At 58.1% G+C, this 26,029-nt stretch overlaps 11 protein-coding genes across 11 annotated transcripts; 3 read left to right on the top strand and 8 right to left on the bottom strand.

The window, feature by feature from the left end:
• Positions 1 to 274: 274 nt before the first annotated feature.
• BKCO1_1300042 (cop9 signalosome subunit 6) lies at positions 275 to 1,910 on the bottom strand (the record flags this gene model as incomplete). The annotated part of the gene is made up of 4 exons (XM_020270924.1): positions 275 to 395; positions 518 to 989; positions 1,050 to 1,574; positions 1,634 to 1,910. 4 exons carry the CDS (start codon positions 1,908 to 1,910, stop codon positions 275 to 277), a joined length of 1,395 nt encoding a protein of 464 aa, XP_020132320.1.
• A 403-nt stretch (positions 1,911 to 2,313) lies between these two features.
• Positions 2,314 to 3,785, bottom strand: BKCO1_1300043 (sorbitol dehydrogenase; the record flags this gene model as incomplete). The annotated part of the gene is made up of 4 exons (XM_020270925.1): positions 2,314 to 2,604; positions 2,651 to 3,065; positions 3,120 to 3,496; positions 3,684 to 3,785. The coding sequence occupies 4 exons, from the start codon at positions 3,783 to 3,785 to the stop codon at positions 2,314 to 2,316; spliced, it is 1,185 nt and encodes a 394-aa protein (XP_020132319.1).
• Positions 3,786 to 5,528: 1,743 nt separating this feature from the next.
• On the bottom strand, positions 5,529 to 6,898 carry BKCO1_1300044 (epoxide hydrolase; the record flags this gene model as incomplete). Its single annotated transcript, XM_020270926.1, has 6 exons — positions 5,529 to 5,855; positions 5,962 to 6,262; positions 6,323 to 6,444; positions 6,503 to 6,610; positions 6,669 to 6,721; positions 6,781 to 6,898. 6 exons carry the CDS (start codon positions 6,896 to 6,898, stop codon positions 5,529 to 5,531), a joined length of 1,029 nt encoding a protein of 342 aa, XP_020132318.1.
• Positions 6,899 to 7,721: 823 nt separating this feature from the next.
• BKCO1_1300045 (pinin sdk mema domain protein) lies at positions 7,722 to 8,864 on the bottom strand (the record flags this gene model as incomplete). The annotated part of the gene is made up of 4 exons (XM_020270927.1): positions 7,722 to 8,183; positions 8,236 to 8,304; positions 8,359 to 8,794; positions 8,848 to 8,864. The coding sequence occupies 4 exons, from the start codon at positions 8,862 to 8,864 to the stop codon at positions 7,722 to 7,724; spliced, it is 984 nt and encodes a 327-aa protein (XP_020132317.1).
• A 313-nt stretch (positions 8,865 to 9,177) lies between these two features.
• Positions 9,178 to 9,623, top strand: BKCO1_1300046 (pre-mrna splicing factor ini1; the record flags this gene model as incomplete). Its single annotated transcript, XM_020270928.1, has 3 exons — positions 9,178 to 9,194; positions 9,262 to 9,436; positions 9,489 to 9,623. The coding sequence occupies 3 exons, from the start codon at positions 9,178 to 9,180 to the stop codon at positions 9,621 to 9,623; spliced, it is 327 nt and encodes a 108-aa protein (XP_020132316.1).
• Positions 9,624 to 10,388: 765 nt separating this feature from the next.
• Positions 10,389 to 12,026, bottom strand: BKCO1_1300047 (fad binding domain-containing protein; the record flags this gene model as incomplete). The annotated part of the gene is made up of 3 exons (XM_020270929.1): positions 10,389 to 11,336; positions 11,396 to 11,802; positions 11,864 to 12,026. The coding sequence occupies 3 exons, from the start codon at positions 12,024 to 12,026 to the stop codon at positions 10,389 to 10,391; spliced, it is 1,518 nt and encodes a 505-aa protein (XP_020132315.1).
• A 1,779-nt stretch (positions 12,027 to 13,805) lies between these two features.
• Positions 13,806 to 15,464, bottom strand: BKCO1_1300048 (uncharacterized protein; the record flags this gene model as incomplete). The annotated part of the gene is made up of 3 exons (XM_020270930.1): positions 13,806 to 15,034; positions 15,121 to 15,226; positions 15,282 to 15,464. The coding sequence occupies 3 exons, from the start codon at positions 15,462 to 15,464 to the stop codon at positions 13,806 to 13,808; spliced, it is 1,518 nt and encodes a 505-aa protein (XP_020132314.1).
• Positions 15,465 to 16,224: 760 nt separating this feature from the next.
• Positions 16,225 to 17,823, bottom strand: BKCO1_1300049 (er membrane protein; the record flags this gene model as incomplete). The annotated part of the gene is made up of 5 exons (XM_020270931.1): positions 16,225 to 16,272; positions 16,329 to 16,982; positions 17,055 to 17,168; positions 17,356 to 17,636; positions 17,691 to 17,823. The coding sequence occupies 5 exons, from the start codon at positions 17,821 to 17,823 to the stop codon at positions 16,225 to 16,227; spliced, it is 1,230 nt and encodes a 409-aa protein (XP_020132313.1).
• Positions 17,824 to 21,284: 3,461 nt separating this feature from the next.
• On the bottom strand, positions 21,285 to 22,572 carry BKCO1_1300050 (sporulation protein sps19; the record flags this gene model as incomplete). Its single annotated transcript, XM_020270933.1, has 4 exons — positions 21,285 to 21,751; positions 21,907 to 22,039; positions 22,113 to 22,143; positions 22,274 to 22,572. The coding sequence occupies 4 exons, from the start codon at positions 22,570 to 22,572 to the stop codon at positions 21,285 to 21,287; spliced, it is 930 nt and encodes a 309-aa protein (XP_020132383.1).
• Positions 22,573 to 23,132: 560 nt separating this feature from the next.
• Positions 23,133 to 23,715, top strand: BKCO1_1300051 (uncharacterized protein; the record flags this gene model as incomplete). Its single annotated transcript, XM_020270934.1, has 2 exons — positions 23,133 to 23,192; positions 23,248 to 23,715. The coding sequence occupies 2 exons, from the start codon at positions 23,133 to 23,135 to the stop codon at positions 23,713 to 23,715; spliced, it is 528 nt and encodes a 175-aa protein (XP_020132384.1).
• A 1,825-nt stretch (positions 23,716 to 25,540) lies between these two features.
• Positions 25,541 to 26,002, top strand: BKCO1_1300052 (uncharacterized protein; the record flags this gene model as incomplete). The annotated part of the gene is made up of 1 exon (XM_020270935.1): positions 25,541 to 26,002. The coding sequence occupies one exon, from the start codon at positions 25,541 to 25,543 to the stop codon at positions 26,000 to 26,002; it is 462 nt and encodes a 153-aa protein (XP_020132385.1).
• Between the last annotated feature and the right edge of the window lie 27 nt (positions 26,003 to 26,029).

Here is a 26,029-nt window from a genome sequence, read left to right on the forward strand (position 1 = left end):
ACCATCTCGAATGGATTCATCATAAAGACTATCCCATTAGAAACTGTCACGGCATCTCTCGTTAAACTGGATCCCCTCTTGCTAGGTATGCACTCGCCACCCCTCTTATAACGCCGGATCCATGCCCATATTCCACGTAAATTCAGCCCAGCCATGACCAAGTACGCTTTTTGTCCTGCACCTGTTGTCTTTCGCTTCCCATGTTTGAGCTGGAGAAAAGAAGAAAAGTGCCAACCAAGCGGAGAAAAAAAAGACCGTCGTCATATCTCCGCCTTTACAAGTCGTGGTATTCCGCCTTCGAATCCTTGGTCATAGTCTTGTCCATAGCGTTCCTCAGACGATGCTTTGTATTGCTCGCCTTTTCCCGACATTTCAACCGAGAGGAACGCTTGCCCCTGCAGAGAGAAATTAGTAGCTATGTTGAACTCAAAATACACAAGTCCGTTTCGCTCGTCCCCCAAAGCTCTCTCAGCGATGTCTGCCCGGGTACACTCTTCCTTCGCCGGGGCTCACGTACGCAGCACTGCCACCACCTATCGGGGTATCGAAGAATCCGGCCCCACCGCTACCGTCCATGTCGAAAGGCGGACGGCCGCCCATGCTGAAAGGTCCACCAATACCGCCGGTACCCCTGCGGTTATTACGCGCCGTGTCAATGATCGCGAACTTCTTGCCGAGCTCGCTAGCAGCTCCGAGAGAGCCTGTAATGCTAGCGAGCATGTTGGTCAATTCCACGTCGGCGCGCTGCTGGACTGCCTCGCGTGCTAAGAGTGCGCGATCCGGAGGTGCAAGAAGCGGAAGGCGCGAGAGAAGGGCTTGGATAGCGCGTAGGATCTCGTGGTTGGGCCGCTCAGTCGGGTTCTTCGATTGAGAGATTTGAGCGTCAGTAAGGTAGGAGGGCGGAAGCTCAGATAGGTAGGCTTGAAGTAGGTTGATGCGAGCGCCGAGCATCTTGATTGCATTGGACTTTGCGGTAAGAGAAGCGAGGACTACGTTTGTAAGCGGTCAGTATCCACATATATCCAAGGATGAGAGCCGGGCCAACTTACGTTCTTCATCCTCGGCAGTTAAGGGCACGTGGTCGTCGTCATCGAGCTCTGCGCTCTCCACATCGGCCTTCGCCTTGCCCTTGTTCTTGCCCTTGCCAGCGCCATTGCCTGGAGCAACGCTACCCTTCCTAGTCTGGTCGACATCCGTCGCATTACCACCGCCCTTTGCCACAAAGTCCACAGCAATCATCTCTGCCTCTCCTGTCTCCACTGAGTATGTCAACTCCCGAAACTTCTGCTGTTTTGCCTGGCTGGTAGCACCGCTATCGATCTCCATGCTCGTAGCCTTATCATTGCCAACACCGCCCTCCCACAAACTCTCGTAGATGGTAAGCGGGAGTTTGCCGCCGGTTGCGTTGCCCTCGAGTACTGACTCCGGGTGGAACAAGAGTAGCAACGCGGACTCATTATGGACATTCTGGATGTACTCATGGATGGCAAGATGATGGGGCGCCGGGCCGGTGGGAGCACCCAGAGTGAACCAGCCGACAAGATCCAAGGGCGGAGACTTGAAAACAGTCTTATCTGCGCAATGCATCAGCCTTGGCGCAGGACAAAACGTGTGAAGGGAAGGCGCTGCTCACATTGCTCCAGGCGCTCGCCGAACCAGGCGTCATCAATGCGGACCTCGCCATCGTCGTCGGCGAGCAGCTTAGCCTCAAAGGCGACTTCCATGGTGATCTCGCGCCCATTTTGTTGGCCTATTATGGCACCCACAACGGGGCCAGACTGCTGGCGAAGAGTGTGGCGCGTGATGTAGTCGGAGACGGTGAGCAGCACGAGCGGGTGGAGCTGGACCTGCGGGCTCGTATCGGAAGCTCTGGTGCTGGAGAGGAGCGGGTTCTCCTCCGTGTCCGCCATGGTTGCGGATTCGTGGTATGTTGCTCGACGGTGGGGAGAAGATGTGGATGCGAAGGTGGGCGGCGGCGGCCACGCGATGGTTGAGCCTGAAGCGGCGGGGCAGAGTGGTGTTGAGGCGAGTGGTGGAGCAGTCAGTGGTCGTGCCGGAGGACAGAGCTCCAGGCCGCAGCGCACGGGCCTCTTGTTGCCGACAGACGAGCGTCATCGCCGGCGCCGCACCTTCCGTCTGCAATACCTTCCACTTCCGCCAACGCCGAGCGGGCAGGTGTCGATTCCTCTTCGCACAAGAATGCCAGTCACTCCAACACAGACAGTGCAAACCATCACTCGGATTCATCCTATCTCTATCTGCCATTACACGCCGAATGGACGTAGAAACCGAAAGCGGTAATCTCAATTCTTCTCAATACTCAATCAGCACCTTTAGCACAAGCTTTCCATCGTCGTCAGCCGTCCTCCCTGCGAGCTCAAAGGCCTCCTCTGCAGACTCTAGCCCGCTGAAGCGGTGCGTGACCATCATATCCAAGTTCGGCAGCGCCCCGGACGAGATGATCTTCATGCCTGTCGGGTATGTGTTGGCGTATCGAAAGATGCCGATAATGTCAACCTCCTTCAGATGAGAAGCCGACATGGGAAGCGTCTGGATGGGTGTCCCCATGCCGACCATGATCAGCTTGCCGCCCGGCCTTGTGGCCTTGCTGGTGTTAGCGCCTTGTACCTGGCGGGCAAAACACACTTACAAAGAGACCGGCTTGCATGCACATCTCTTTTCCCGTACAGTCGAAAGTCGTGTCTGCACCCTCCGCGTCCAGCTCGCCAGCACACGCAATCTCGACGACGTCATCAGCAATTGCCTCGGCCGCCGCGAGCTTCTCGCTCGTTTCCTGCGGCTGAGCACACGTCGACACAACATATCCCCGAGTGGCATAGCCGTTCCTGAGGGCGTACTCAACTCGACCGATGTCGATATCGGCAATAAGGACCGTCGTAGCTCCAGACGTCTTGGCCATCGCTGCTGTCAGGAGCCCCACGGTGCCAGCACCAAAGACAACAGCAGTATCACCCGGTTCCACCGCTGCCCTTCTCACCGCATGGACCGCTACAGACAACGGCTCAAGCAGGGCAGCAGTCTCCAGTGACACATGGTCAGGGATTCTCGGCCCAAGTCAGCACCTCAACCTTCAGTTCAATCCAGATTTATCGGCTCACTTGTGACACCACTTCGCCGGGTGGTTGATACGCTCCTGTAGCGTCCCCTGGAAGTGAGGGACGCTTTTGGCGCTGCTCCTGAACCTCATCTTGGGGCACAAGTTGTATCTGCCGCGCAGGCAGGATTTGCAGGAGTCGCATGGCACGCCGACCTCCAGTGCCACCCTGTCACCGACCCGGAAGGTATTGGCGGGCACCTGCTCACCAACGGCCACGACCATGCCGGCGGACTCGTGGCCCAGAGACAGCGGCGCCACGGCGCACAGGTCGCCGTTGCGGAACTTGCTGTAATAGGAAACATCGCTGCCGCAGATGCCGGTGGCACGGACGGCAACCTGCAGCTCGTGAGGCAGTGGGTCGGGAAGTTGCCGTGTTTCCTGAAAAGGAAGAAAAAGGGTGAGAATAAATAAGCATTTGACGAGTGGACTGCAGATCAAGATGTCGTGCAGTCGTCGGGCTGTCTGTATCCAGATATCCCCCACGCAACTGCCCCATGGGATAGGTGTGGGGGCTTTGGGTGTCTCTGTGGGGAAAGGCGGAAGCCGAAAATTGAAAAGCACTTACGATGCGAAGGTCGCGTGGCCCATGCAGGACGGAAGCCCGAATGGCGCATTTGCCGGTATCATTGGCCTCCGGTGGGTATTCCGCGATCGCCCAAGGAGCCATGGTAAGTACAGGCCGGTCTTCTGAGAGAATGGGGAAAGAGAGGAATAATAAAGATGAAGAACTCTCGGATAGTCTGACTTGCCACGCTCAGAATCTCCGCCGGCAAAGGTATAAATATGGCCCTACCCCAGACCACTCGGGCAAGGCTTGCTTTGCGGGCTTGAGTAAGGTGGGTGCACTAATGAGCAATGCCCAGACTATGCTCTGCCCTGCCTCCGACGCCATCAGAGAACATGGCGATCGTATGCAGCCAGCGCTAGAGGTGGCTGTGGGCAATCGGACGGCCAGGTCCGCACCGGCGTGTTTCCCGCATGCCAGTAGCACCGCTCCCCCAATCGACGACATGAAACACCACGTCATGTTTTCTCGGCATGCATCTTCGTGGTGAGGAATCACGGGTGGCTTATCTTGGTCACTGCTAACGCGGTGGCGCGGATCAAGCGCCCGAAGCGCTGCAGTATATCATGTACTTACCACCAAATCCACGCCAACCCCAGCAATCACAAAGATCTCCAATGCTTTGATTCTGGCCTCCGCTGTCTTCAGGGCCTTTTACGAGACAGCTCGGACCACGCAAGAAGAGAGCTCCCCAATCGCATGTTGTTGGCCCAAGAAAGTGAGCAGATGCATTCCCAAACGAAGAAAGGCGGCTACTGCCCACTGCATGCATCCCGCTAGCGCGGCAGCTTGTCCGTTCTCCTCCACTCTCCACAAGACATGCTCTACATACATGTGCAGGCACTGTATCTGTATATCATTTCCCTGCTTGCATAGCTCACGCAATCTCAGTCCAGCTAGTCGCACGCCTATCGCTTGCACACGCACGCACGCATTGCTATGCTGGCTCAGAAGAGCCTGGGACGGCCCGCAGCTTCTGGAGGCGAGCTGCAGCAGTAGCGGCTGCGGTGGCTCGGATGAGCTGCCTCGCCAAGGCACGTTTGTCTTCACTTTTGTTGGCGTACAGAGCCTTATCATGTACCTTTAGACTCTCCAGGACCGAAGCGGATGGAAATTGATGAGCTGCTCTATTTTTGAAATTTGCATTTGCGCATTCGTAGTGAGAGTGAAGTCAATGGCTGTGTCTGGCGAATCGGCTGCACCGTTGTAAGGCCATGGGATTCGGTTGTTGGGCAAGGCAATGAGCAATCAGTAGAACAGCGCCACCGTTCCCCGGCTCGATTTTGACATGTCCCTTTGGCGTGATTTCCGCTTCTGTGTACGGTGCCGAGGCCATCAACCTCGACGGAGCAGGAAGATATGACAGCATTCAATCGCCAACCCAGCGAATTGATATCCGAACGCTGGCCCCAAGCGAGATGCTTGCAGTACTGGCTGATAAGAGAAAGAACATCAGCGGCTTTCCCCCAGCGAGTCAGCGACGCCGGGGCAGCCTGTCGCGCATGTGCCCACGTCCGCAAGATGGACGGTGCATGGTGCATTGCATTTGCATTTGCAGACGAAAGACAAGGCGGAGCGGACGATAGGTTGCAGGCGAGAACTGCCCGCGACGCATTTCGTGTATTTTGCCTAAATGAATCCGAGGCGGGCCGATGAGGATGAGCCGTGATGTTTGCTGACGTCTATCATGCCAGGCCGGCCCGCTGATTGGTAGGTCATGTTATTGCATCTTTCGTTGTAGGCAGTCGGCTGGTAATTTCGCAGCTGGAGAGTAGTACAAGTCTTTTGATTGTTTCATTCAAGTTGGTTCATTCGCTGACATATATATTCCGCATGCATAAGTACTCAGAGAGCGCTCTTACCGCCAAACACAACGGCCTCAACCCACTGCTTGATGATGTCGTTGAGCTCGGCCGGCTTCTCCCACTGGCCGAAGTGGTGCGTGTCGATGGCGGCTCTGCTGAGGTTGGGAACGAGCTTCTCCATGCCGGCCGACATCTCGGGCTTCAGGACAGTGTCCTTGTTCGTGGCAACGTACAGGACGGGCTGCTTGATGGTGCCGTCGCCGGGGAGGCTGAGCTCCTCCTCGTAGTTGACCTTGCGGGTGCGGTACCAGTTGCAGGGGCCGTGCAGACCGTTGCGGGCGTACTGCTCGGCGTAGTAGTCGAGCTCCTGGATTTCGGGGCATCGAGTCAGCCAAGCACCGTGCAGGCAGAGTCTGTCACCAAGAAAGGGAGAGGGCACTTGCCTCTTCGCTCATCCACGGCCCTCTCGGGACCTTGCCCAAGTTGTCCAGGACGATGCCGTCGTAGGGGTTGAACAGCAGCTCGCCGTTGGGGCCCTTGCCGCCGGAGATGAAGACGAGCAGCTTCTTGAAGTCCTCCTTGGTCTTCACGCCCTCCTCGGGCGCGCCGCTGGCCAGGTTCAGCTGGTACTTGAACTGCGGGAGCGGGCCGGCAACCAGCTGCTCGACCGAGTAGTACTCCTTCGAGGGAGGCGCATAGGGCGTGCTGATGGCGAAGACGTGCGAGATGAGGTCGGGCTTCCAGAGCGCAACACGGTAGACGACGGCTCCACCCCTGGCAGGCGCGAGTCAGCTTTGGACTCTTTCTTCTTCTTCTGCTTCGACAAGGCATTACCAGTCGTGGCCGCCCAGCACAATCTTGGGCGCGCCCAGCTGGCGGGCCAGCTCCTCGATGTCGTCGGCCGCGCGCTTGAAGCCGTACAGCGAGATGGACTCGGGCGGCACTCTCGGCGCGTCCTGCACGGCGGATGGTAAGCCACATGGACTGCATGCACACATGCGGGAGCCGACTTACGGTTCCGCCGTAGCCCATCATGTCAGGCGCCACGACGCGGAAGCCCAGGTCGATGAGGGCGGGGATCTGGTAGCGCCATCCGAAAGCCAGATCAGGCCATCCGTGGACCTGCGAGTTCGAGTGTCAGGCTGCGCTCTCTTCCCAGTGAGATGCGGGGATGACGGACGAGGACAATGGTGGCCTTGAACTGGCCGTCCTTGGGCACGCCGAGAATGTAGCCTGTGCCGCTCCAGATCAGCCGTCACAGTCGTGCATCGCACCGTTCTGGATGGTCCTACGATAGGTGCGGCCGTTGAGCACGGCAGTCTCATACGAGACCCGGGGGTCGGAGCCAGGGCTGAGCTTGGTGACGGTGTCGGCCATGTTGGATGCGGAGAAGAACTTCGTCGCCGGCATTGTTGCGGGACTCTGTTGTGCCACTATATATATTCCAGTGACGTCCTCCCCTGTGCCACCGTTCTTAGTCGTGATCCGGGGCGACTGCGTGATCGAGAGGCAATTTACGGACGTACGTCCCATGTCATGGCAGTTCGCTGCGACGGTTGCTCCACTTTCTTGGGCCGAGGTTCGCCAGGCTTAGTGGCACTGTCACTCTAGTCGTTATACATCCTGTCTGAGGGAAACACCCACGAACATGAAGGGAACAGGGAATAAATAGGTAGTCCGCGTCCCACGTCTATCGCTCCCTTATCATCCGGAGCCTGCTACGTACGGCGCGCTCAAGCTACCCAGCAGATGCCGCCCGCTGAGTACGCCCGTACGATCCGAGTCCTTGCTCACTGGAACGTGCTCTGCGGAGACCACCCACCTCGGAGCTATCGCCGGTTGAGGACAGCCTTCCAACCTCGCACCAAAACTTAAAGCCGCATCTTTTGTAATCACAAGTGACGGCACCCATGTCGCGCTTGTCGAGGCCGCCGCTTGCTTGACTTTCTCGGGACACTTTTTTGATTCATTGCCTAGCTGGAACCGTCTTCGCCGAAGTGCTGCTGGCTGCATCCAATATCCAGGTATTGTCGCATCATGAGCCAGAAGCATGCGAGAGCTACGTTGCAAAACCCAGCCCAAACCCCAATTGCACCATATCCGCCGCTTTTTCATGATTACTGTAGGAATGGTATCATCAACATGAAGCACTCTCTCCAAAGACGCTAGCTAGGACCACGCTGAAGGAATTAAGCTGCGCACCATGCTGCCAAAGAGCGCTGGGTCGTTAGGGTTAGTATATTACAGTATCCTCCTCTGCTTCGAGCACCTCCTCTCCGTGGTCGTCGTGGTGCTCCTTGGCCTTGGCGTCGTGGTCCTTCGTCGCGTGTCCGTTCCCCGGCGTGTCCGGATGGGAAACGGGGTTGACCTGGTCATCACTAATAGCAGCGTTATCTTGCTCTCGAGGAGATTTGGGAGGTTCATTGGCTTGCTCTGAACCCACCATGTCCCCATTCTCGTGAGCCTCAGCATCGGCTTTCTTTTCGGGAGTTCCGTTCCTGTCGTGCTGATCCTGCTCCTGATCCTGCTCCTGCTCCTGCTCTTGCTCCTGCTCCTGCTCCCGTTCCTCCTTCTGCTCGGCTTGCTTCTGCTTCTCAAAACCGGCGAGTTCTCGCTCAACGGTGGCTTCTGCTTCTTCAACTTGGGCCTTGATAGTATCCTCTTCCTCCTGGCGCAGTTCCCACGGCTTGTAAAACTGTGTCGGTCAGCATTCCCGTGCAACCAAGTAGATGGACGGGTGTGGGTACCAGCTTGGGTTCAGTCCTGGTCTGGAGGAAATGCGCCTGGGCGAGCATGTTGGAGTGGCGGATGCGCATCTACCCAATTGATTAGCGCCTGGAAAGGTTCGCGTCGGGGCCATGGGTGCGAACCGTTTGCTCGTCGAACTTCTTCTGCTCGCGCCGCCTGACGACCATGAGCTCCTCTAGACGTTGCTTCTTCCGCTGGTCAAATTCTTGTGCTTGCAGCTTCAGCTTTTCCTGCTGCTTCTTGTCGATGTCAGCACGGCGGCGCTGGGCTGCGGACGAAGAGCTCTGTGACAGGGTGCCGAGCAGCGCGCCGAATAGACGCTGGCCGCGCTTGCGTTCCTCAACGGCACCGCTCCGGCGACGGTCGGCGCGACGGTCCGTGGGCGGGTCGTTCTGGTGGCGCGGGCCGTCCTGGGAGTCACTGTTGGTGTCGTCTATGCTCAGGCGAGGGCGCTTGCTACCGGCTTCGGAGACGGAGGATTGCCTGCGTTTCTGCGGGTTCTCGCGCGGCGAGGCCGGCTCGGAGCTCTCTGGCACGACGACGGCCGAGGCGACGACTCTGCGGCGGCGGGGTCAGCGGGCGCGGGTGCAGGACAAGCCAGGCCCACTTACGGTTCATGGTCGGCCATAGCTAGTGACGAGAGCGAGGCCCGGGGCGAGGGAGTGGGTGCGGGTGTTGGCGCGGTGGGATGCGGTGCGGACGGGCGATGATGGAGTAGCGATTGGCGGCGCGGCGGCGATTGCGAGCGAAGCTGTTGCTCGCGACTCGCGACTCGCGGTCCGGCCCGAAACGGCCTGATCTAATCTTATCTGACCCGCGGCGCGTCGCCCTCGAAACCCGTCGACCCGTTGGTCAGCACAACGACCGCCACAGCTATTATACACCTCCGCACTCCGCAACCCTCGCCCTGACAACCGCCTTCAACTCCAACCCCAACCAGAATGTCGCGCCACCACCCGTAAGTTCTCCGCGCCCCGCGCCCCACGCCCCGCGCCAACCGCAGCAGCGTTGCTAACGCGCCTCAGCGATTTGGTCATGTGCCGGAAGCAGCCCGGAATCGCCATCGGCCGCCTCTGCGACAAGTGCGATGGCAAGTGCCCCGTCTGCGATAGCTACGTCCGCCCGACTACCCTCGTCCGCATCTGCGACGAGTGCTCCTTCGGCAACTACCAGAACAAGTGTGTCGTATGCGGTGGGGAGGTGAGTCTACAGCCACAGAATACAGGAAGCGCATGCTGACGGACTCTGCTAGGGCATCTCCGACGCCTTCTACTGCTTTGAGTGCACCCGCCTGGAGAAAGACCGCGATGGATGCCCCAAGATCATCAACCTAGGAAGTTCGAGGACCGATCTCTTCTACCAGAAGAAGAATTTCCGCAATCACTGAGGACGCAGGGTCCCTCTGCATTACCGGCGCAATCGGAGTTCAGACTTGGAAAAACGGGTGGCCACGTGGGGTTCAACATGTTCGAGGAGCTGGAGGTTATGGTACGCCTTGGAAAGCAGATCAATGCATGGCTTTCATTGACGCCTTTCAGAAGCCTCCATCCCGTACACCGTGAGATCTGGGTAGGCATGCCCCTGCGTGCGTGCGTGGCGATTTAATCATAGCTTCACTTGGAAGTCGCCACTACAATGAACCTCCACCCCTGCGCCGTCGAGTGCCTCCTCGGAAGCGTCTTCCCTGGCTCAAGCCTCCCCGGCAGTATGAGTGGCTGCGCACCATGCCCTCAAGTCGTCGCTGGGCATGGATAGGCGTGCCGCCTCAGCGGCACTTCTTTTTCCGTGCTAACCCCTTCTAATGCGGTCATAGTATTGCCATCAAGGCGCTGGTCCCTGAGAGCCGTACCCGATGGATATCGAGGAGGAGCGACGAACCCTTCACAACTGCCCGCACTGGGCCAGCTAGTCAACACAGCGCAGAACAGCGGTTAACTTCGTGGAACTAGTGAAACCTCTCTTCTTTCTATCTACACATTAACCGCCACATGAGCGGCCCAGGAACGATAACTCAAATGGACAATGAATCTAGCCGCCTGGGGCACGCCAAGCGCAAACTGAAAAATCACCGAAGGAAAACCCGCCATCTACGGAAGACCATGGTTGCACTTGCTCAAGGCTTACAAATACAGTGCAGTTTTCCATCTTCTCACTAGGCGTTCGCCACCTTGAACCCACCCGGCATCTGCTCGGTAAAGACCATATCCGGATCGTACTTGTCTCTGATCAGCTTCAGCAGCTCAACGCTGCTCTTCGGGTAGCCAGCAAACACGTCCTGAGCCTTGTTGACATCGTTCATGTACAAGAAGTCGTGCAGAACCCCCAGCGGCTCGAGCTGAGTCGTGATGTTCTTGTTGACAGCCTCGTAGAAGGCCTGGACCGTGTCGTCGTCCTCAGCGTGCGTCCAGGTGATGCTCTCTTCAACCCAGAGGTAAGGCGCGGCGTTGGGGTCGAGGCCCATGGGGTCACCGCCGTCGGTGATGCCGCCGAGGATGAACTCCTTGGAGATGATGTTGTACGCCAGACCGGTTATCCAGCCCTCGACGTCCGCAAAGTACTCGGTGGCCATGGCGAAGTAGGTGTCGTGGATGATCTGCATCGCCTCGCGGTCGGCGAGGATGGACACGACCCACCAGCCCTCGCGCATGCCCAGTACCGAGTCCGTCCCTTCGCTCATCGCCTCGCTGGCGGCGCCCATACCGGACATCACGTCGACGGTGTCTTGCTCGGGTGTCAGGACGGGGGCGGAGAAGTTGGCAAAGAAGTCCGGGGTGGTGTCGTTGCCATTGTAGAAAAGCATGGCGTTGTACGTCGTGCCGTTGATGGCGTCCCCGGCCCGGGCGATGGGCGTCACGGCGCCTTTGACATCAGGACTCGGGTTGACCGCCATCTCATACACGCTGTCGAGGAAAGCTTGGCCGACGGCGTCGCCGGAGCCGTAGGCGCGCTGGCCGGCAGCCATGACGGGGACGTCGAGGGTGCGCATTTGGAAGTTGGTGACCAGGCAGAACGAGTTGCCACCTCCACGCAGCGCCCAGAAAAGGTCGGCGTGGTCATTGGTCGCGTTGGCTACGACGACGTCGCCGTTACCAAGGACGCACTGGTTGGAGGTCAGCTTCTACTTTGGCCATTTGAACTTCCGGGGCGAGAAGTGCGTACGGTGTAAGCGTCAATGTTAGACGATGCCCAGCCGTGCTCGTTGCCGAAGTTGGAAATGCCACCGCCCAACAGCAAGCCGGGCACGCCGACAATGCTCATCCGACCTCCCACGACCGCCAGCCCGTACGGCTCGAGATAATCGAACACGTCGCCCCATTTGTTTCCAGGGCCAACGGCAACGCTGGACTTGTCTTCGGACAGCTCGAGCTGATTCAGGTTCGAGCTGGACAGGAGCACGCCGGACGAATCGATGTTGGCCGCGCCCACGATTGCCATGTGCCCGCCTCCTTTGATTGCGAACGGAGCATTAAACCTGACAAGTGTCTTGACCGCCACGCCCATGAGCTCGGCAGAGCTGGGGGAGAAAACGCAGGCCGGGCCGAGGGACGCTGCAGCGGACCAGTAATCTGTTGATTTTGCACTGTCAGCATACGCATGGAAAAGGAGTGAAGCCACAAGCTTGCTTACCCCCGTTGATGTCGACGTATGCGGTTTGGTTTGGATAGGACGTAATGTTGGGGTAGTTTTGGCTGAAGAACTGGCAGGCTGCTGCTGGGGAGGAGAAGTTCGAGGCAACGGCAGCGCCAGCGTTTGCTGCCAGAATGAGGGGCAAGAGCTTTTTCAAGGCCATGATGGTGGTGATGTCGAGTGCCTGGTGAGATCTGCGGATTGGAGCATCTTCCTGCGCGGCGAAGGCTTTCTTAAATACCAAAGATGCTCGCTGCTGGGTGGATGTTCAAGCAAGCCGTCTGGTGGATCTTGAAGCAAGCCGTCTGAGTGGGTCTTCAGCACGCCGTCTGAACATGGAGTTACATTGCCTGTACTACATGCAGGTAGTGTTGATTTGCACCTGCCCGTTCGGCAAATCCGAGGACGAGTCCGAAATTGATAGATGATTGGCCAATTGCCACTGGCTGCGTGCGTCATCCTCCAGTGTCACAGGCCGAAAGTGTACATCGATCGGTGCTTGGCTCGTGTTTCGCATTCCACAATAGGCGGGTATAGGCAACAGCATAGTGGATGGATCAGCGGCCCGATCAGCTGCCCGAACAGCCTAAACAGCTGCCTGCTGGTTTGTCGCATTGTCTGCTTTCAAGAGCCTTAAGGGCCTGAATGGCGAAATGATTTACTCTGTGGCAAGGACAGTCAAGTCAAAGCTGCCCAGAACTCGCAAGCGGTAAGAAGTCCATCCCCTAGATCGCGGAATACGTCTATCACAGAAGGACCGTTCAGAGTAGACCAATTCTCCGGCGTTTGTTTCGTGTTCGTTTTCGTACTCAACATGTTCTTCTTTCCCCTTTTAGTTAAATAGCGCAATCACTAGCTACCCTCCTAATTGCAAAACGTAGCAACCTAGGCCAGGCTGCTGGCAGCATACAAGCACAGAACAACATCTAGCCTCTCCGTCACCGCCGCTGCTCTGCCTTGTCCCAAGATCCACAGTACAGCGGGTACAGCAGCAACGCCAGCCACTCATGCTGACGACTCACTCGGACTCCGCCACCGTTCACTGCCACTCTTCATCAACGACCCAATGCACACCTACCCCTTTTTAATATGCCATAGCCGTCAGTATCCGAGCCCCACCCCCCCGTTGCACGAACTTCGCGACTTTGATCTCGCTATGGGTCGAAGAAATTGAAACCATAAGCTTTTTCCGCGAACAAATTTTGCTCAGCACTTCTCATTGCTGGGACGTTTACGACCCTGACTGTCATATTCAGTCTACTGGTCAGCATCGGGTTATGACACGCATCGAGCATGTGCAAGCCATCACGCACGGTAGTCGAAGTAAGCAATCCTCACTCACTAGCCGACTGCTTCATGTCGTCACTTCTCCTGGGCCTAGCGTACCCTTAGCTGTAGTTATCCGATCCATCAGTCGTAGCTCGCGTATGGAATCGCCATTGGAACCGGTGATGCGGGGCGAGTGAGGTATCGCTTGGAGAACTCTTGCACATAGCTAAGTGGGGCGTGTCAATCGAGAACTCTACTGTCGGGCCATGCGGAGTTATTGTATTGCCTCCGCTCTAAAGACAGAATTTGTGGCACCGGGTCTGACCCGACTGTTCCAATTATGAGGGAGACCACCTTGAAGGTAAGACGGTAGGGGACGTCATGTGAAAGAAAAAAAGACGGAGCCCGAACAACCCCCTTAATGCGGTGGAGGAGTCGAGCGCTGCATCCAGCACTGATCAATTGCTCTATTCTCTGAAACAACTTCCCAAATGTAGATCTCAAAAGAGACCTTTTTTCGTGGTGTACTACTGGAAGCCTTGCGTTCTTGTATATGTAAATCTTTAATCTTTGGCCGCACCTCCGCCTCAAACCAATTCACAAAACAGAGTAGATGCACCCTCTCGAACCGGCCGCATTCAAAGTGGTATATATCCGCTCGTACCCCTCCTTTTTACCTAAATCTCTGAAACACCTGCTCCTCCCTCAACCTGTCCTCCACCAGCCTCAGCACCTCCGGATCGTACAGGTCCTCAGGCCGCTTATCGCCCTTCAACACCTCCTTCTCATGCTTCTGTGCCTCCTCCTTCGTCATCAGGACCAGGTCCGTCAACCGTAGCAACGTGCTCTTCTGGCCCTCGAACCTGCCGTCCAAAAACCCGTCGGCCTCGGGCGCCCTCCACCTGACCAGCGCCAGGCGGGTCGACAGGCCCGTCACGACGCTCTTCCCGCGCCACGCCTCCTCGATCAGATAGCCGACGTCGTCCTGCGAGACGGGGATGCGCAGGCCCACGGCGTCGAGGCCGCGATGGCGCGCCAGGCGCTCCTCGGCGCCCTGCAGCGCGGCCAGCACGCCGTCGTACAGCTTGTCGCGGCTCTTGCTCGCCAGGTATTCGTGCGGGTAGCCCGTGATCTCGAGGATGGCGTGGTTCGCGACGGCGAGGCCGAAGATGGCCGGCATGGTGCCCAGCACGGGCAGGATGCGCACGCGGAAGTCGGGCAGCACGCCCAGCTCGCCGACGCTGCCCTTCGCGTACTCGTCCTCGGGCAGCGGCAGCAGCTGCGCCTTGCCCGGCGCCGTCTTCTCGCCCGAGAAGACGACCGGGATGCCCTCCTTGATGCCGAGCGCGCGCAGGCGCCGCCGCGTCGAGCGCGACAGCGGGTCCTCGGTCGAGGCCGAGATGTCGCCCACGAAGACGCGCGTGGGGTCGCTCTTGCAGCCGGCGCCCATGGACGACACGACGGGGATGCCGTTGCGGTGGCAGTGCGCCAGCAGGGCGACCTTGCTGTCGATGTTGTCGATGGCGTCGATGACGAAGTCGGGCTTCTGGCCGCTTGCGTCGGGCGCCAGCTGGCGCTCGGCCGCCGTCTCGTTGAAGAGCTCGTTGCGGCAGTCGAAGTGCGTCCACGGGCACACCTGCTCCAGGCGCTTGCGGATCGCGTGCACCTTGGGCGTGCCCACGTCGGCCAGCGTCGCCACGGCGTGCCGATTCAGCGACGACAGCGTCACCTGGTCGAAGTCTATCAGCCGCAGGTTCGAGACGCCCGAGCGCGTCAGCGTCGAGACGGCGTGAGAGCCGACGCCGCCGCAGCCGACCACGATCACGAAGGCATTGCGCAGCTTCGCCAGCCCTTCGTCGGTGAGGAAGACGCGGTTGCGCGCCAGTTGTTCGAGTATGAGGTCTGAGGAGCGCCCGGCATGCGTTAGTTGAGGGCTGAGCATGGTCTGCGCAAGAGCGAGAGGAGCGAGAGGAGCGAGAGGAGCGTACCGTCGTCATAGTCGCCGGATCGTGCGCGAATGGCTAGAGCGATGCCTCGTTCGTCCTCTTTGCTGGGCGCAAAAACATGGTCTGATGCGGCGCCGTACTCTGTCAGCTTTGCTTGGTCAGTCGGGAAAAAAGCCGGACACAGGCGAGGAGGATGGCCGTACCCTCGTAGTGGGGTGGTCTTGCCCAGGCTCCGGAATGTGCGCCTTCAGGCTCTCGACTTTGTACCTCCTCTGCGCGGCCTGGTATCCTAGCACAAGACTTGCGGCGAGAGCGCCCGACGCGACGGCGGTAGCTGCGAGCTGCGAGTTGTGCGAATACGAGCTTCGCGAGATCCAGGAAGACATGCTGCGGCGACAGCTCAGCTCAGCGGAGGGGCCAGAGTGGTCAATGGAGCATAATCTGGGCGAGGGGGATGTTGACGGCAGTGGTCCGCTACTGCCGACAACCAAAAAAATGCCGTCATCTGGCCGGCACTGCCGCACGACCCATCTCCACGAGATCGCCGCCCGCCCGTGCAAATCGCACTGTGCACTTGTGAATGAGCTTTGGCACGTGCTTATTGAAATGCCATTTGCATCGGATTGAATTGGATTTATTCATTGAGCAATTCAACGACTTTTCTTCGACTACTGCACAGCCGTGCAAGGAGGAGCCTTACTCCAATCCAATAGGCTCGGTGCCTGATCCTAACCGCTGCCGCTTCGAGCCTTTGCCTGTCCCTAGGCTTCGTTGCCAATCTGAGCAGCCCTTAAGAAAAAATTATTCCCGCCGAGGCCCTTTGCCGCTCCTGTCCTATTTGTCCATGCCCTCCCAAAATTATGTACTTTGCTGTATCCAGCAAGAAAAGGAGAGAAGATGAAGAGAAGTCTATGGTACAGAATGATAGTATACCAAGTAATCCCAGTGGAGAATCCGGGAACTTGGCCTGGTCGGTGTTTTTGACATCCAGGAAGTCGAGATTCGTGTCGTCGCGTTGCTGACAGAAGGAAAACTAATACACCGAAACGCCAATGCTAATGAGTCGTCAACACAACCGGAGGGAGGGTATCGAGGCGCAAGAGAAAACGGGCCGTCAATCGGGAGAGCCCTAATAGTAGGCCTCGACTACCACGAGTCGCGCGACTGGCGCTCCGGAGGATCCGGATTGCGGACCTGCCAAGAAAGCGGTTACTATCCATGCACAGACACAATCGGGTTGGGGAACTTACGTTCAACGTTCTCGTGTAGTCGCGGTTGTCCTCAATGGAAGCGATACTGCCATGGCTGCCATTATCCAAATTCATGAATGGTTGAGGGTTCAGGCGCTGATCGTAAAACAAGGGCCGGCTGTTGCGCCGCTCTGAGTTAGGCGTCATCGCGTCAGACGGGTCAGAGCTTTGGCGAGCGGTGTTGATCGGCGGCAGTGTAGCGGTGTAGTCTTTTTCTCCAGACCTGAGGAGCCCGGTCCGACTAAGTGTGCTGACATTTCTCTGAGGAGTAACGCCTGTGGACCCGTTCTCGGCATCTTGAGCTGCTTGCTCCCTCTTGCGGCGCATACGCATGAGAAAAAAGAAGATGGCTCCGGCAAGCAGAGCGAGACCCGCGAGACCTCCAATAACTGCGCCAGCAATCGCGCCCCCAGACGTGCGTGAACCACCAGAGGAGGAAGAGGAACCATCTCCCGAAGACGGCGCAGAAGTCACAGTCTGGGTCACAACAGACCCGCCAACGGTGACAACGGTGACTTGAGTGACCGGGGTTGAAGTCCGAGTAGACGAAGAGGAACTTGACTCCTCTGAGGAGCTTGACGACGAACTCGATGATGAGGTAGTAGCGGCGGCAGAGCTGGTAGAGGATTCCGTCGTCGATGTGGATGAGGTCTTCTGCCGAAGGACTGTTAGCTGATGCCAACAATCCAATAGTGAAGCGGTAAGGGGACATGAGATTCCTCATACGGGAAAAACCGTCGAAACGACCACTGACGCCAACTGGGTCACCGTCTGGACGACGGTTTCCGTGTCAGGCACTCGAATGGTCGTCTCCACAGAGCTCGGCGCAGGAGCGGAACTCTGCACCAAAGAAAGTTAAAATGACGTTCGTAAGGAAGCGTCACACTTAAAAAGAAGCGTAATAAAGATGTTGTCAAGCGTGCAGTAGAGGGAAACAGTAAGAGTGGGGGTCACAGAACGGCGTGACCCCGTAACAGCATTGAAAGAAAAAAAAGTGCCGCCCAAGGCGGGCGGCTGCAAAACTTACCGTGGAAGTCGAAGCCGCTGTGGATGTGCTCGCAGCGGTCGACGCGCCTTGAGTTCCGGACGCGGCCAGGTCCAGCTTGATGTAGCCATACAAGTCGTCGTCCGAGTTACCGCAATCTTCATAGCCATAGCCAGGGCAAGTGGTGTCGCAGTTGCTGGTATCCTGCTGATCCGAGGGTGCGTAGTTGGAGCACCAGCACTGCTTTCCTTGGACAATAGCAAAGGCGTAGTCGTCTACGCATTCGTCATGACAGTGGCCATTCGACTGGAATGTGTATGTATCTTCGGTTTCACGTCAGGAAGCAGTCTTGGACAACAAGATCTGGGAGTGCACACCTTGTAGATTGCTCGAGCCGGTGTTCTGGCTCGAGCAGTAGGTCTGGGTGAGAGCGCTCACGCGATTGATGAGAGCTAATGTGGTGAGGAGCAACAGCAGCTGCTGTGCGCGGAAAAAGCGATGAGCGATCATTTTGAGTGGTGCCCGAGGGCGATTACTGGTGGAAGCGAGGGTATTTTGACAGCGACAGCCCTAGAGGCTCGGGAGGACCCGCTTGCGCTGCCACTGACAGATAGTCCGGGCAGGTGACTAGAAGGTTCGTGCGTCCGTGCCGCGGTGGTGATACTTCGGACGGATCGGCGCGGTGGCTGGGAATCGGCAGCTGGGGCGGCGGTTGCTGTGACGATGCTCAGAGAAGCGATTGGCGATGGATGCTCCTGTTGGGTGATGCGGACGGCAACGGGGGGGTGCCGCGCGGAAAGCGAGAGTCGCCAGGAGCTCGGGGTTAAGCAGAGGCGGGCGAGGCGATCGACACGTACGCGAAGGAGCTCCGACTCAATGAAGAGATAGAGCTGCTCGGGCCGTTAGCATTGTCGACCGGCGCGTCGCTGCGGTCGGGGAGCGATGGAGAAGCGCGGGGAAGGGTGCGCGGGCAGGGCTCGAATTTGAGGATGCGGCGGTGATGTGGGTGGAGGAGTTGGTGTTTAGGAAGAGGGCCGGCGGGAGGGCGTTTCCATGGGCCGCAGCTCGGGCCACCCGCATGCAGCGTCCAGCGCTTGGCCGGAAGCGAGGCGGGCGAGGCTAGCAGGCACAGATGCACCAGGCCTGTAACGGACGCGCTCCAACCCGCGGCTCGCGGAATAAGGAAAATACGATTACGCACCGTCAAAACGCTAAGCTGCTCTCTCGGGACGCTGAGGATCCGACGGTTCCGCAAGAAAGGGTCGCTGCGCGCGCAGAGAGTTGCGAGAGTGCTGCGAGGGCGGCGCTGGCGTGCCGCGTTGCTGACTGCGAGGCTTGAGGAGGGCGTGTGTCAGGGCGAATCGAGGGTGGAGCGGCGCAATGCTGATATCATGACACGAGGAAAGGAGGGCTTCTGCAGCGGGGCGAGGGCAGCGCGCGGTGGTGAGCGAGGGCGGCTGCAGCGATAGCGGCGTCGACACGGCCGCTGGCGCTGGGTGGGACTGGGGTTGATGAAACGAGCGTCAAAAACAAACAAAACGATCAACGAGGGTGGAGAAGGCGCAAGTGCGCTTCGAGAGCGGTGACAGCTGGGCACGATGGTGTGGTTTGAGTGAAGACTTCGCGCCTCGCAGCAGGAAGGGGGCCGGCGGGAGTAGTCAGCACTCGCGCAGCAATCATCATCGACTCGCCGGGCAGCACTCTCGCTGATGCTGGCACCTGGCAGCAGCGGGCTGCCGATCATGCCGCGCGATCTGCCACTGATGGCCCGCCCACCGCACGCGTAGGCGCTCTAACCACAATCGCCGCCGACTCATCTGGAAGGCGTGCAGCAGTGCCGGCCGCCAGCTCTCAAACGGCCATCAGGCGCCTCCAACCACCCACACCCAGCGCGCAGCCCCGCCGCACCGCAGCCGCCTCAGGCCCATCACGAGCTCGTCGCCTGCCCGCCAAACGGCGCGCGGCGTGCGCGCGGTAGTCAGGCCTCCCTTGGCCGCCCGCGGTGGCAAATCGACCCCAGGCTAGCTCCATCCAATGTCGTCTCGATGCAGAAGTCCTGTTCTCCTGACGCACCCGTATCGGGCTCGCAGCAAGCCACACAAGTGCAGCGACCGAGCCGCTCCCAGCTCGCCCAGGACACCCCTCGCAACGGCTGGCCTATCGCCGAAGGCGGTCGGGCGACATCTTCCATCGCTACGGCCTGTCCTTCCCTTTAGCCAAACGGCGGCGGTGGCGCCGCGAGCGCTCGGTGCGGCTCTACCGCTGCTGGCGTCCGCTCTGCCAAGCCGACCCGGCTGCGTTGCGACATCACAGCTCTCGCCCGACACCGTGCCAGAGGCCTCAGCATCGCGACCCTGGGCCCTGTGGCCCGTTGCGTATCCCGCGTCCGCCCCCCCTCGTCGTGGACAGCAGCGCGGCATGCCATCGTACGACCGAGAAAGCACGCGCGCACTGGCCCCGCTAATAAAAAGGGCTGGCTGCTGGGCGACGTGTATCTCCTGCCAATGTCTCGGAGGTCGCGCTCCAAATGCTCGCTGTTGTCCCGGCGTCCGGATGCCTCCATTGGCGCTCGCTCCGTGGCTTATGCGTGGCTCATAATGACCTCAGGCTTCGAGGACTCAGCCTCTCACAGCACGGCCGCGAAATGACGATTGACTGATTTTCAGGGGATTACAGGGCCGGGCGCCTCACCCAGCGACACCAGAATCCACAGCGTGGGACTTGGCAGCCAGTGAGCGCGCTGCCTCCAGCCGTAGTGCCCGCTTGGAACGCCAACGACGTGGTTTTTCTTTGCTTGGAGATCCTCTGGAGATCAGTGCGCTGCGGGAGGATGGCAGGATGCTTGCTCTCATCAGCCTTCCCAATTTCGTAGCCCAGCGGTGCGTGCCACGCGCGCTGTCGGGTCGCCATCTCAGATCCACCCTTCCTTCTGCCAGCTGCACTGGGATGCCACATGTTGTGGTGTGGCTGGAATTGCGGTCCAGATTTGCTTCCTCCACCGTTCTTCTTGCGCCGCACTCGTCGGTCGCTCCGCCTTTGCTTGTTCGTCAGCCACGCTGTCAACAATTTGTCAAGAGTTCCACCCGCCCGCCCTGCCTCGCTGGGCTGCCTGCCGCCCAGAGGCGATCAATTCTTTGTCAAATGCCACTGCTGCGTCGCTGCGCGCAGGGTCAACACCACTGGTTGGCTCTCGCAACTTGGACAAGAGGGATCTGCGCGCGCAGGCCCTTGCATCAGCATTCCTTGTTGATCACGGTTGCACGCGGGTGAGCTACAAAGCGGCCATGCGACGTTCCCCGCTTTCTGTCCCACCCGCGCGGCAACCAAGCTGTCCCGTCCAGCATCGTGGGATGCGGGCTGGATCTGCTCAACACTGGTCACTGCGGGTCGAGGATAAGTAGGCAGGCGTCCTCGCCCACGGTTCGGTGCCTTCTTAGCCCCTCCTCGCAGCAAGGCAACGCGCTCGCCATCTGGCGTGGGCCACGCGGCTACTGTCTGGTGACAGGCTGCATCAACAACCGAGATGCAGGGGGGGAGGTACAGCCTTCTGTGCCTATCTCTACTATGTACATGCCTACACACTGCCTCGGCCGAAAGCATCTTCCGTCAAGCATTATTGTCAACGGCTTATCTGCGCTTTCTATTTGGAAAACAATCGACTTATTGATGCGCAGTTATAGCAGGGTGGCAGAACCACGATCCCGGGTTTTCCTTGCTGTTTCTATTTTTCGACGCGCAATTTCGGGGATTGATCAGCATAAACTTTCGGACGAGGCTTCAACGGTAAGGACGGTCCGACCAATGACATTGTCTAGCACTGCGAGCATCGACTACAATATTCGGGCCAGGTACGGATGGCAGGGTGCATGACACATTCATAAACAGGCCTTGCGCAATCGCATCGCTTCTGCTTGAGCAAACGTTCGTCTGCCGATGTCGTTTGGCGAGAGTGGACGGAGAATTCCACTGCTCTACAATTTCGATTTCTTTCCACCCTTCACGCCCGTCACCTCCTGTCCGCTGATGAGGAAGTCCGGGTACTGAAACTCCTGGCCGGGATTGGTGCTGGGCATGCGCCACGCACCGCCATCAACCACGATCACGTCTCCGTTGACATAGTTGGCCGCGTCACTGAAGAGGAAGACGGTAGCATCCGCAATCTCCTTGACTGCGCCCCACCGGCCGCTGGGGATGCCCTTCCCCGGGTTGGTCGCTGAATCGAGCTTCGACAAGCGCTGCATGCCCTCGGTGCCGGCGATGGGACCCGGTGCGATGACATTCGAGGTCACGCCGAGCGGGCCCTGTTCGATGCAGACGGCGGCCGAGAGTGCATCAACACCCGCCTTTGCGACCGAGGCGTGGGCCTGCAGCGGTGTGCCCGAGTAATGGAGGGTGGCCGACACGAAGACGATGCGACCGCCAGTGCCGTGTTCCGGAGCTGCACAAGTTGGCAAAAAGGATTCGAATTAGTCCTCTTTCACGTTTGGCGACGAATGAGCCGCGGGCGTTGGACGGGCCGAAAGGCGCATGCCTTGCAACGTGCTATAGTGGCCAGCGTCGTCCTGGGCCAATTTCGCGCCCGGCGGTACTTACGAGTTTTACCATCAGTCCTATGCTTCGCAGCTGACTCGAGCAGATAGGGCAGTGTGGCTTTGAGAGTGTTGTAGGAGCCCAGCACATCGATGTCGATGACCGACTTCATGGCGTTGGGGCTCAGCTGCGAGATCTAGTGGCTGTCAGAGGGTCCGCTCGCGGCTCCAACCACTGCAACCACTACAGGTGACGGGGAAGAGTCTCACGGGGGCCAGAAAGTTTCCTGCGGCTCCGGCACTGCAAGGGATGCATTAGCGGCGAATCATGGAGTCCGGAGGGCGGCCGAGTGTGGAGCGAATCTCTGGAGAAAGGTCTGGAGCAGCTGTGGCTGTGGAGCCCCTTGACCAGCCCATAACTACAGACTTACATGACGAAGTCGATGCTGCCGAGCTCCTCCGCGGTCTTGTCGGCGGCGGCCTGCAGATCCTCGGGCTTCCTCACGTCAACGCCTCCCAGGGCGAGCACCTTCGCGCCAGAACGGCAGGTGGCGATGTCGGTAGCGGCATTCTGCGTCTTCTCAACGTTGCGGCCGACGATGGCGGCGTTGGCGCCGAGGTGCACCAGGGCGCGGACTTGAGCGCTGCAGATGGTGCCAGCACCGCCGGTGCAGAACACGACCTTGTTTGCTACATGGAAAGCACCCAGTAAGTCTGCCTGTTGCGTCATGCGGAGGAATGCGGAGGAATGCGGGGAGAGCTGTTTCCATTACCGAAGATGCCGTCTCTCCAGACGTCGCTCACGTACTCGTACTTTGGAACGGGCATGTTTGCAGAGCGCTGCGTGGAGAAGAAGGAGAGCTGGGGGGACCGCTGGGCGAAGCGACCTGGTAAAGTGTGGAGCCGCGAAGCTAGAGGTGTCGTCGTGCAGCTTGGATCCGACGGCCGAGGCACGCAGCCCATGCCGCGGCGCTGGCCATTACTATACCGCCTGGCGCATTGGCTGCGCGCGAGACACGCCCGGTAAGCAGTGCGGATGCCGAGTCTTTGCATTATTTTGATCAAGAGATGTTCTGCAGCAGTTCCTCGCCCGGCCGCACGAGCTGCGGAGCTGCTGCATCCGGGACACCCCGCCTCACTGAGGGCGACCAGTTCTTGGCGGGGCTACCTAAGCGGTAAAACAGCCAACAACAGCTTCGCCAACACGCTCCCGGCAGCAGCCTCGCCTCATCCCCGCAACTCCAGCTGTCAATCTCCCTACTGCTCGAGGACCCGCTCCTCTCGGCCACAATGGCGCGCACCATTGCAATCTGCAAGTTCGTCGGCACCGTCAGCCTCGGCCTGCTGACGGTAAGTCTTGCAACAGCCCGCCGCCGAGTCGTCAATGCTGATAAGAGAGTTACAGGGCGTCTCCTACACGCTCAGCACCACCGCCCTGCCTGCTCTGCTCGAGCTCCCCACCGCTATCCACGGCTACACCACCTTTCTGTCCATGCAGTACGCCGCGAAACGCCACGTCCGCCTCCTCACCGCCACCGCCGTCTCGACCCTCTCGCTCGCCTTCATCATCTCGCCTCCGCGCGCCCGCCACCCCTACCTGCTCTGGACCTCTCTTGTCGCGGCTGCCGGTGGTGCTGGCGTCGACTACGCTTTGCGCCAGCAGAACGGCGACAGCGAGACCGGGGCGCCCGATGACAACGGCAGTGTCAGTGCGGAGCGCAGCTGGGTCGATCTGGAGAAGGGCGAGGACGTCAACGGCGAGATGGTGCGCAACGGCGTCGAGAGATTCCGCATCGCTGAGGGTGCCAGGGCTGCCATCAGCGGCTTGGCCTTCACCATGAGCGTCATCGGCATCTGGGGCGATGGCGCTTGAATGGCGGTGATTAGAATCTTCGAATGGAACTTGAATAACGGAATCAACGACGACGGGCACGACACAATGGCAAACACGGCATGTCGTGATATATGAGGCTGCATCTGATGGTAGGCGCGAGGGCGTTTTGAATTCTGAGTAATGATTTCACATCTCTTCGGGAGACTGTTCCTTGCAATCTACTCTGCTCATTAGTTGCATGTATACAGTAGCAATCAGAACTCCACGCACAGGCCACTTTTTCTACATACTGCTCTACATCTGGTTCATCGTCACTCTTTCTCGAAGCATTGGAAATTCTCTGGAATCGCCTCGCCCTTGGCGGTTTGGTTCCACAACCGGCCCGGAAACCCTGTGACTACACCGCCGAGTATTCCGTACGGTAGTATGCACTCTTGGCTCGAGTTTAGAAACCAGCATATGCCTGCCCTGTTTACGAAGCCATGCTCATAATTATTCCCACGATCCACCACTTCACATGAGTTCTCATCCACCCTGGCCTAGGAGAAATCCACTGACACTCAATCTCAAAAATCGAAATGGCTATTCACTGGTCCATTTGGTATAAACAGCACCGGGGAAGCGCGCTCTTCGTATAGTTTCATGGAACCGATACACAAGCAAGCCGACTCCATGAGGCATGCTCAACTTTAAGTTGGGCCAACAGACCGCGTTCTACAACAAAAACAGAAAGCAATACCCAGCCATACTTCATGATAATGGATATGATTGGGAACACGTAAATTAATTTATGATAAAATCCACTTCACACGTTGAATGGCCCACTGATCTGTACTCCTTGGTTCTCTTTACTACACTTGCACTCCAAGGTTCTTGGGTGTATTAGTGGGCATACGTCCTTTCTTGTATGGCACAGGCTCTTTCCTAGAAGTTACGAGAGTTCGAAAGGGTCCGGACTCACATATGCATCGGGATTCAACGCCCTCACTGTTTGATCGAGCTCACCTCGCACTACGGGAAATGTTCTCTCTTAATGAGAGGGGGTTGCTACCACGTATGAGCAAACCCTCTCCCACCAAGCAGACTACTCCAGACAGGCATCTTGGCAGAACGTCTTCACTTCCCTCTCAGGCCCCAGCTCATCCAGAGTACGAAATGGAGTACCTCACCATGGAGCATACGGCTCCCGTTGCTTCAATGCATTCTGAATCTCACCATTCTCTGCCTAAAACCAATCCACCCACGTCAGAAGCACAGACGCAACACAATGGTTCCATTCGGGAAACCTCACCCCAACTGAAACCGACCAGTCAGCCCATCCGTCGAGAAGAGGAATGTGCCTCTCCAGAGTCCTCACATCAGCCAATTTCAACTTGGCACCGGCCGACGCACAAACAATCTCAAGCACAATTGACAATTACAGCAGAACTTCCCTATACCAAGAATCATTAAGCAGATGCTCAACCGATCACACACACCTTGGCCAAGAACAACACGGACTTTTTTGATATATGTTCCAAGTCTCTGTTGTGAGGTCAGATCCTTGAACCTTTGAGTGAGCCGACGTGGCTACCGACCATGATGCTTGCCGGAGACGCTGGCATCTTCGATGACGAATAGGTGTCGTATAAATCAACTCAAAATCAACAGATGAGTGCGTGGGGGCCGCAGACGAGTCACGGTGGCACTGCTGTTTGACTAACTTCTCATAGTTTTTCACCTCGTACTTCATGGCTTGAACGGGAGGGGAATCAACATCATCACAGCAGTCACACCCGCAAGGGCATTCGCCCGGCAAGTATTCCGAGTTGCAGAGATCAAAGCAGCCAAGCTTCTAGATACGTACATGCTCACCAAATTCAACATGCGCAAGGCCAATCAAGTCTATGAGACCAAGCTTTCCGAGGAACCTCCTCTTGACTTGCTGGAAATTAACAGAGAAGACAGAGGAGATATATGGCGACAAGAGTGGGAGCAAGAACTCAAGACGTTGGTTTCGAACACGTGGGAACCGGTAACTCAGCACGTGGACCTTGAAGTTATCTTCAACTGCCCAGACAATGCTTCGGCTGCCATCAAGGGTCTGATGAGAAGGTGGAGGACCCACCTTTATGAGTGCTTCATTGAAGCCATTGAGGAAGCTACCCGCTTCCGCGACCCGGCCCGTGAGCTGGCTGAGCACCTGGTCCACACAAATGGTCTCGAAATTTACCTCTTCAGCAGGCTGGGATCCGGTCAACAACAAAGGGCAGGTGCGCCGGAGACGTGCGATAGATTGCCAAGTAACTTGGTACACGGTATATTGCAAGGTAGGTTGAAAGCATGAGATTGATGAGATGTTCTGCAAAGTGGG

Source organism: Diplodia corticola (genome assembly GCF_001883845.1).
Source record: "Diplodia corticola strain CBS 112549 chromosome Unknown scaffold13, whole genome shotgun sequence".
Classification (NCBI taxonomy): Eukaryota; Fungi; Ascomycota; class Dothideomycetes; order Botryosphaeriales; family Botryosphaeriaceae; genus Diplodia; species Diplodia corticola.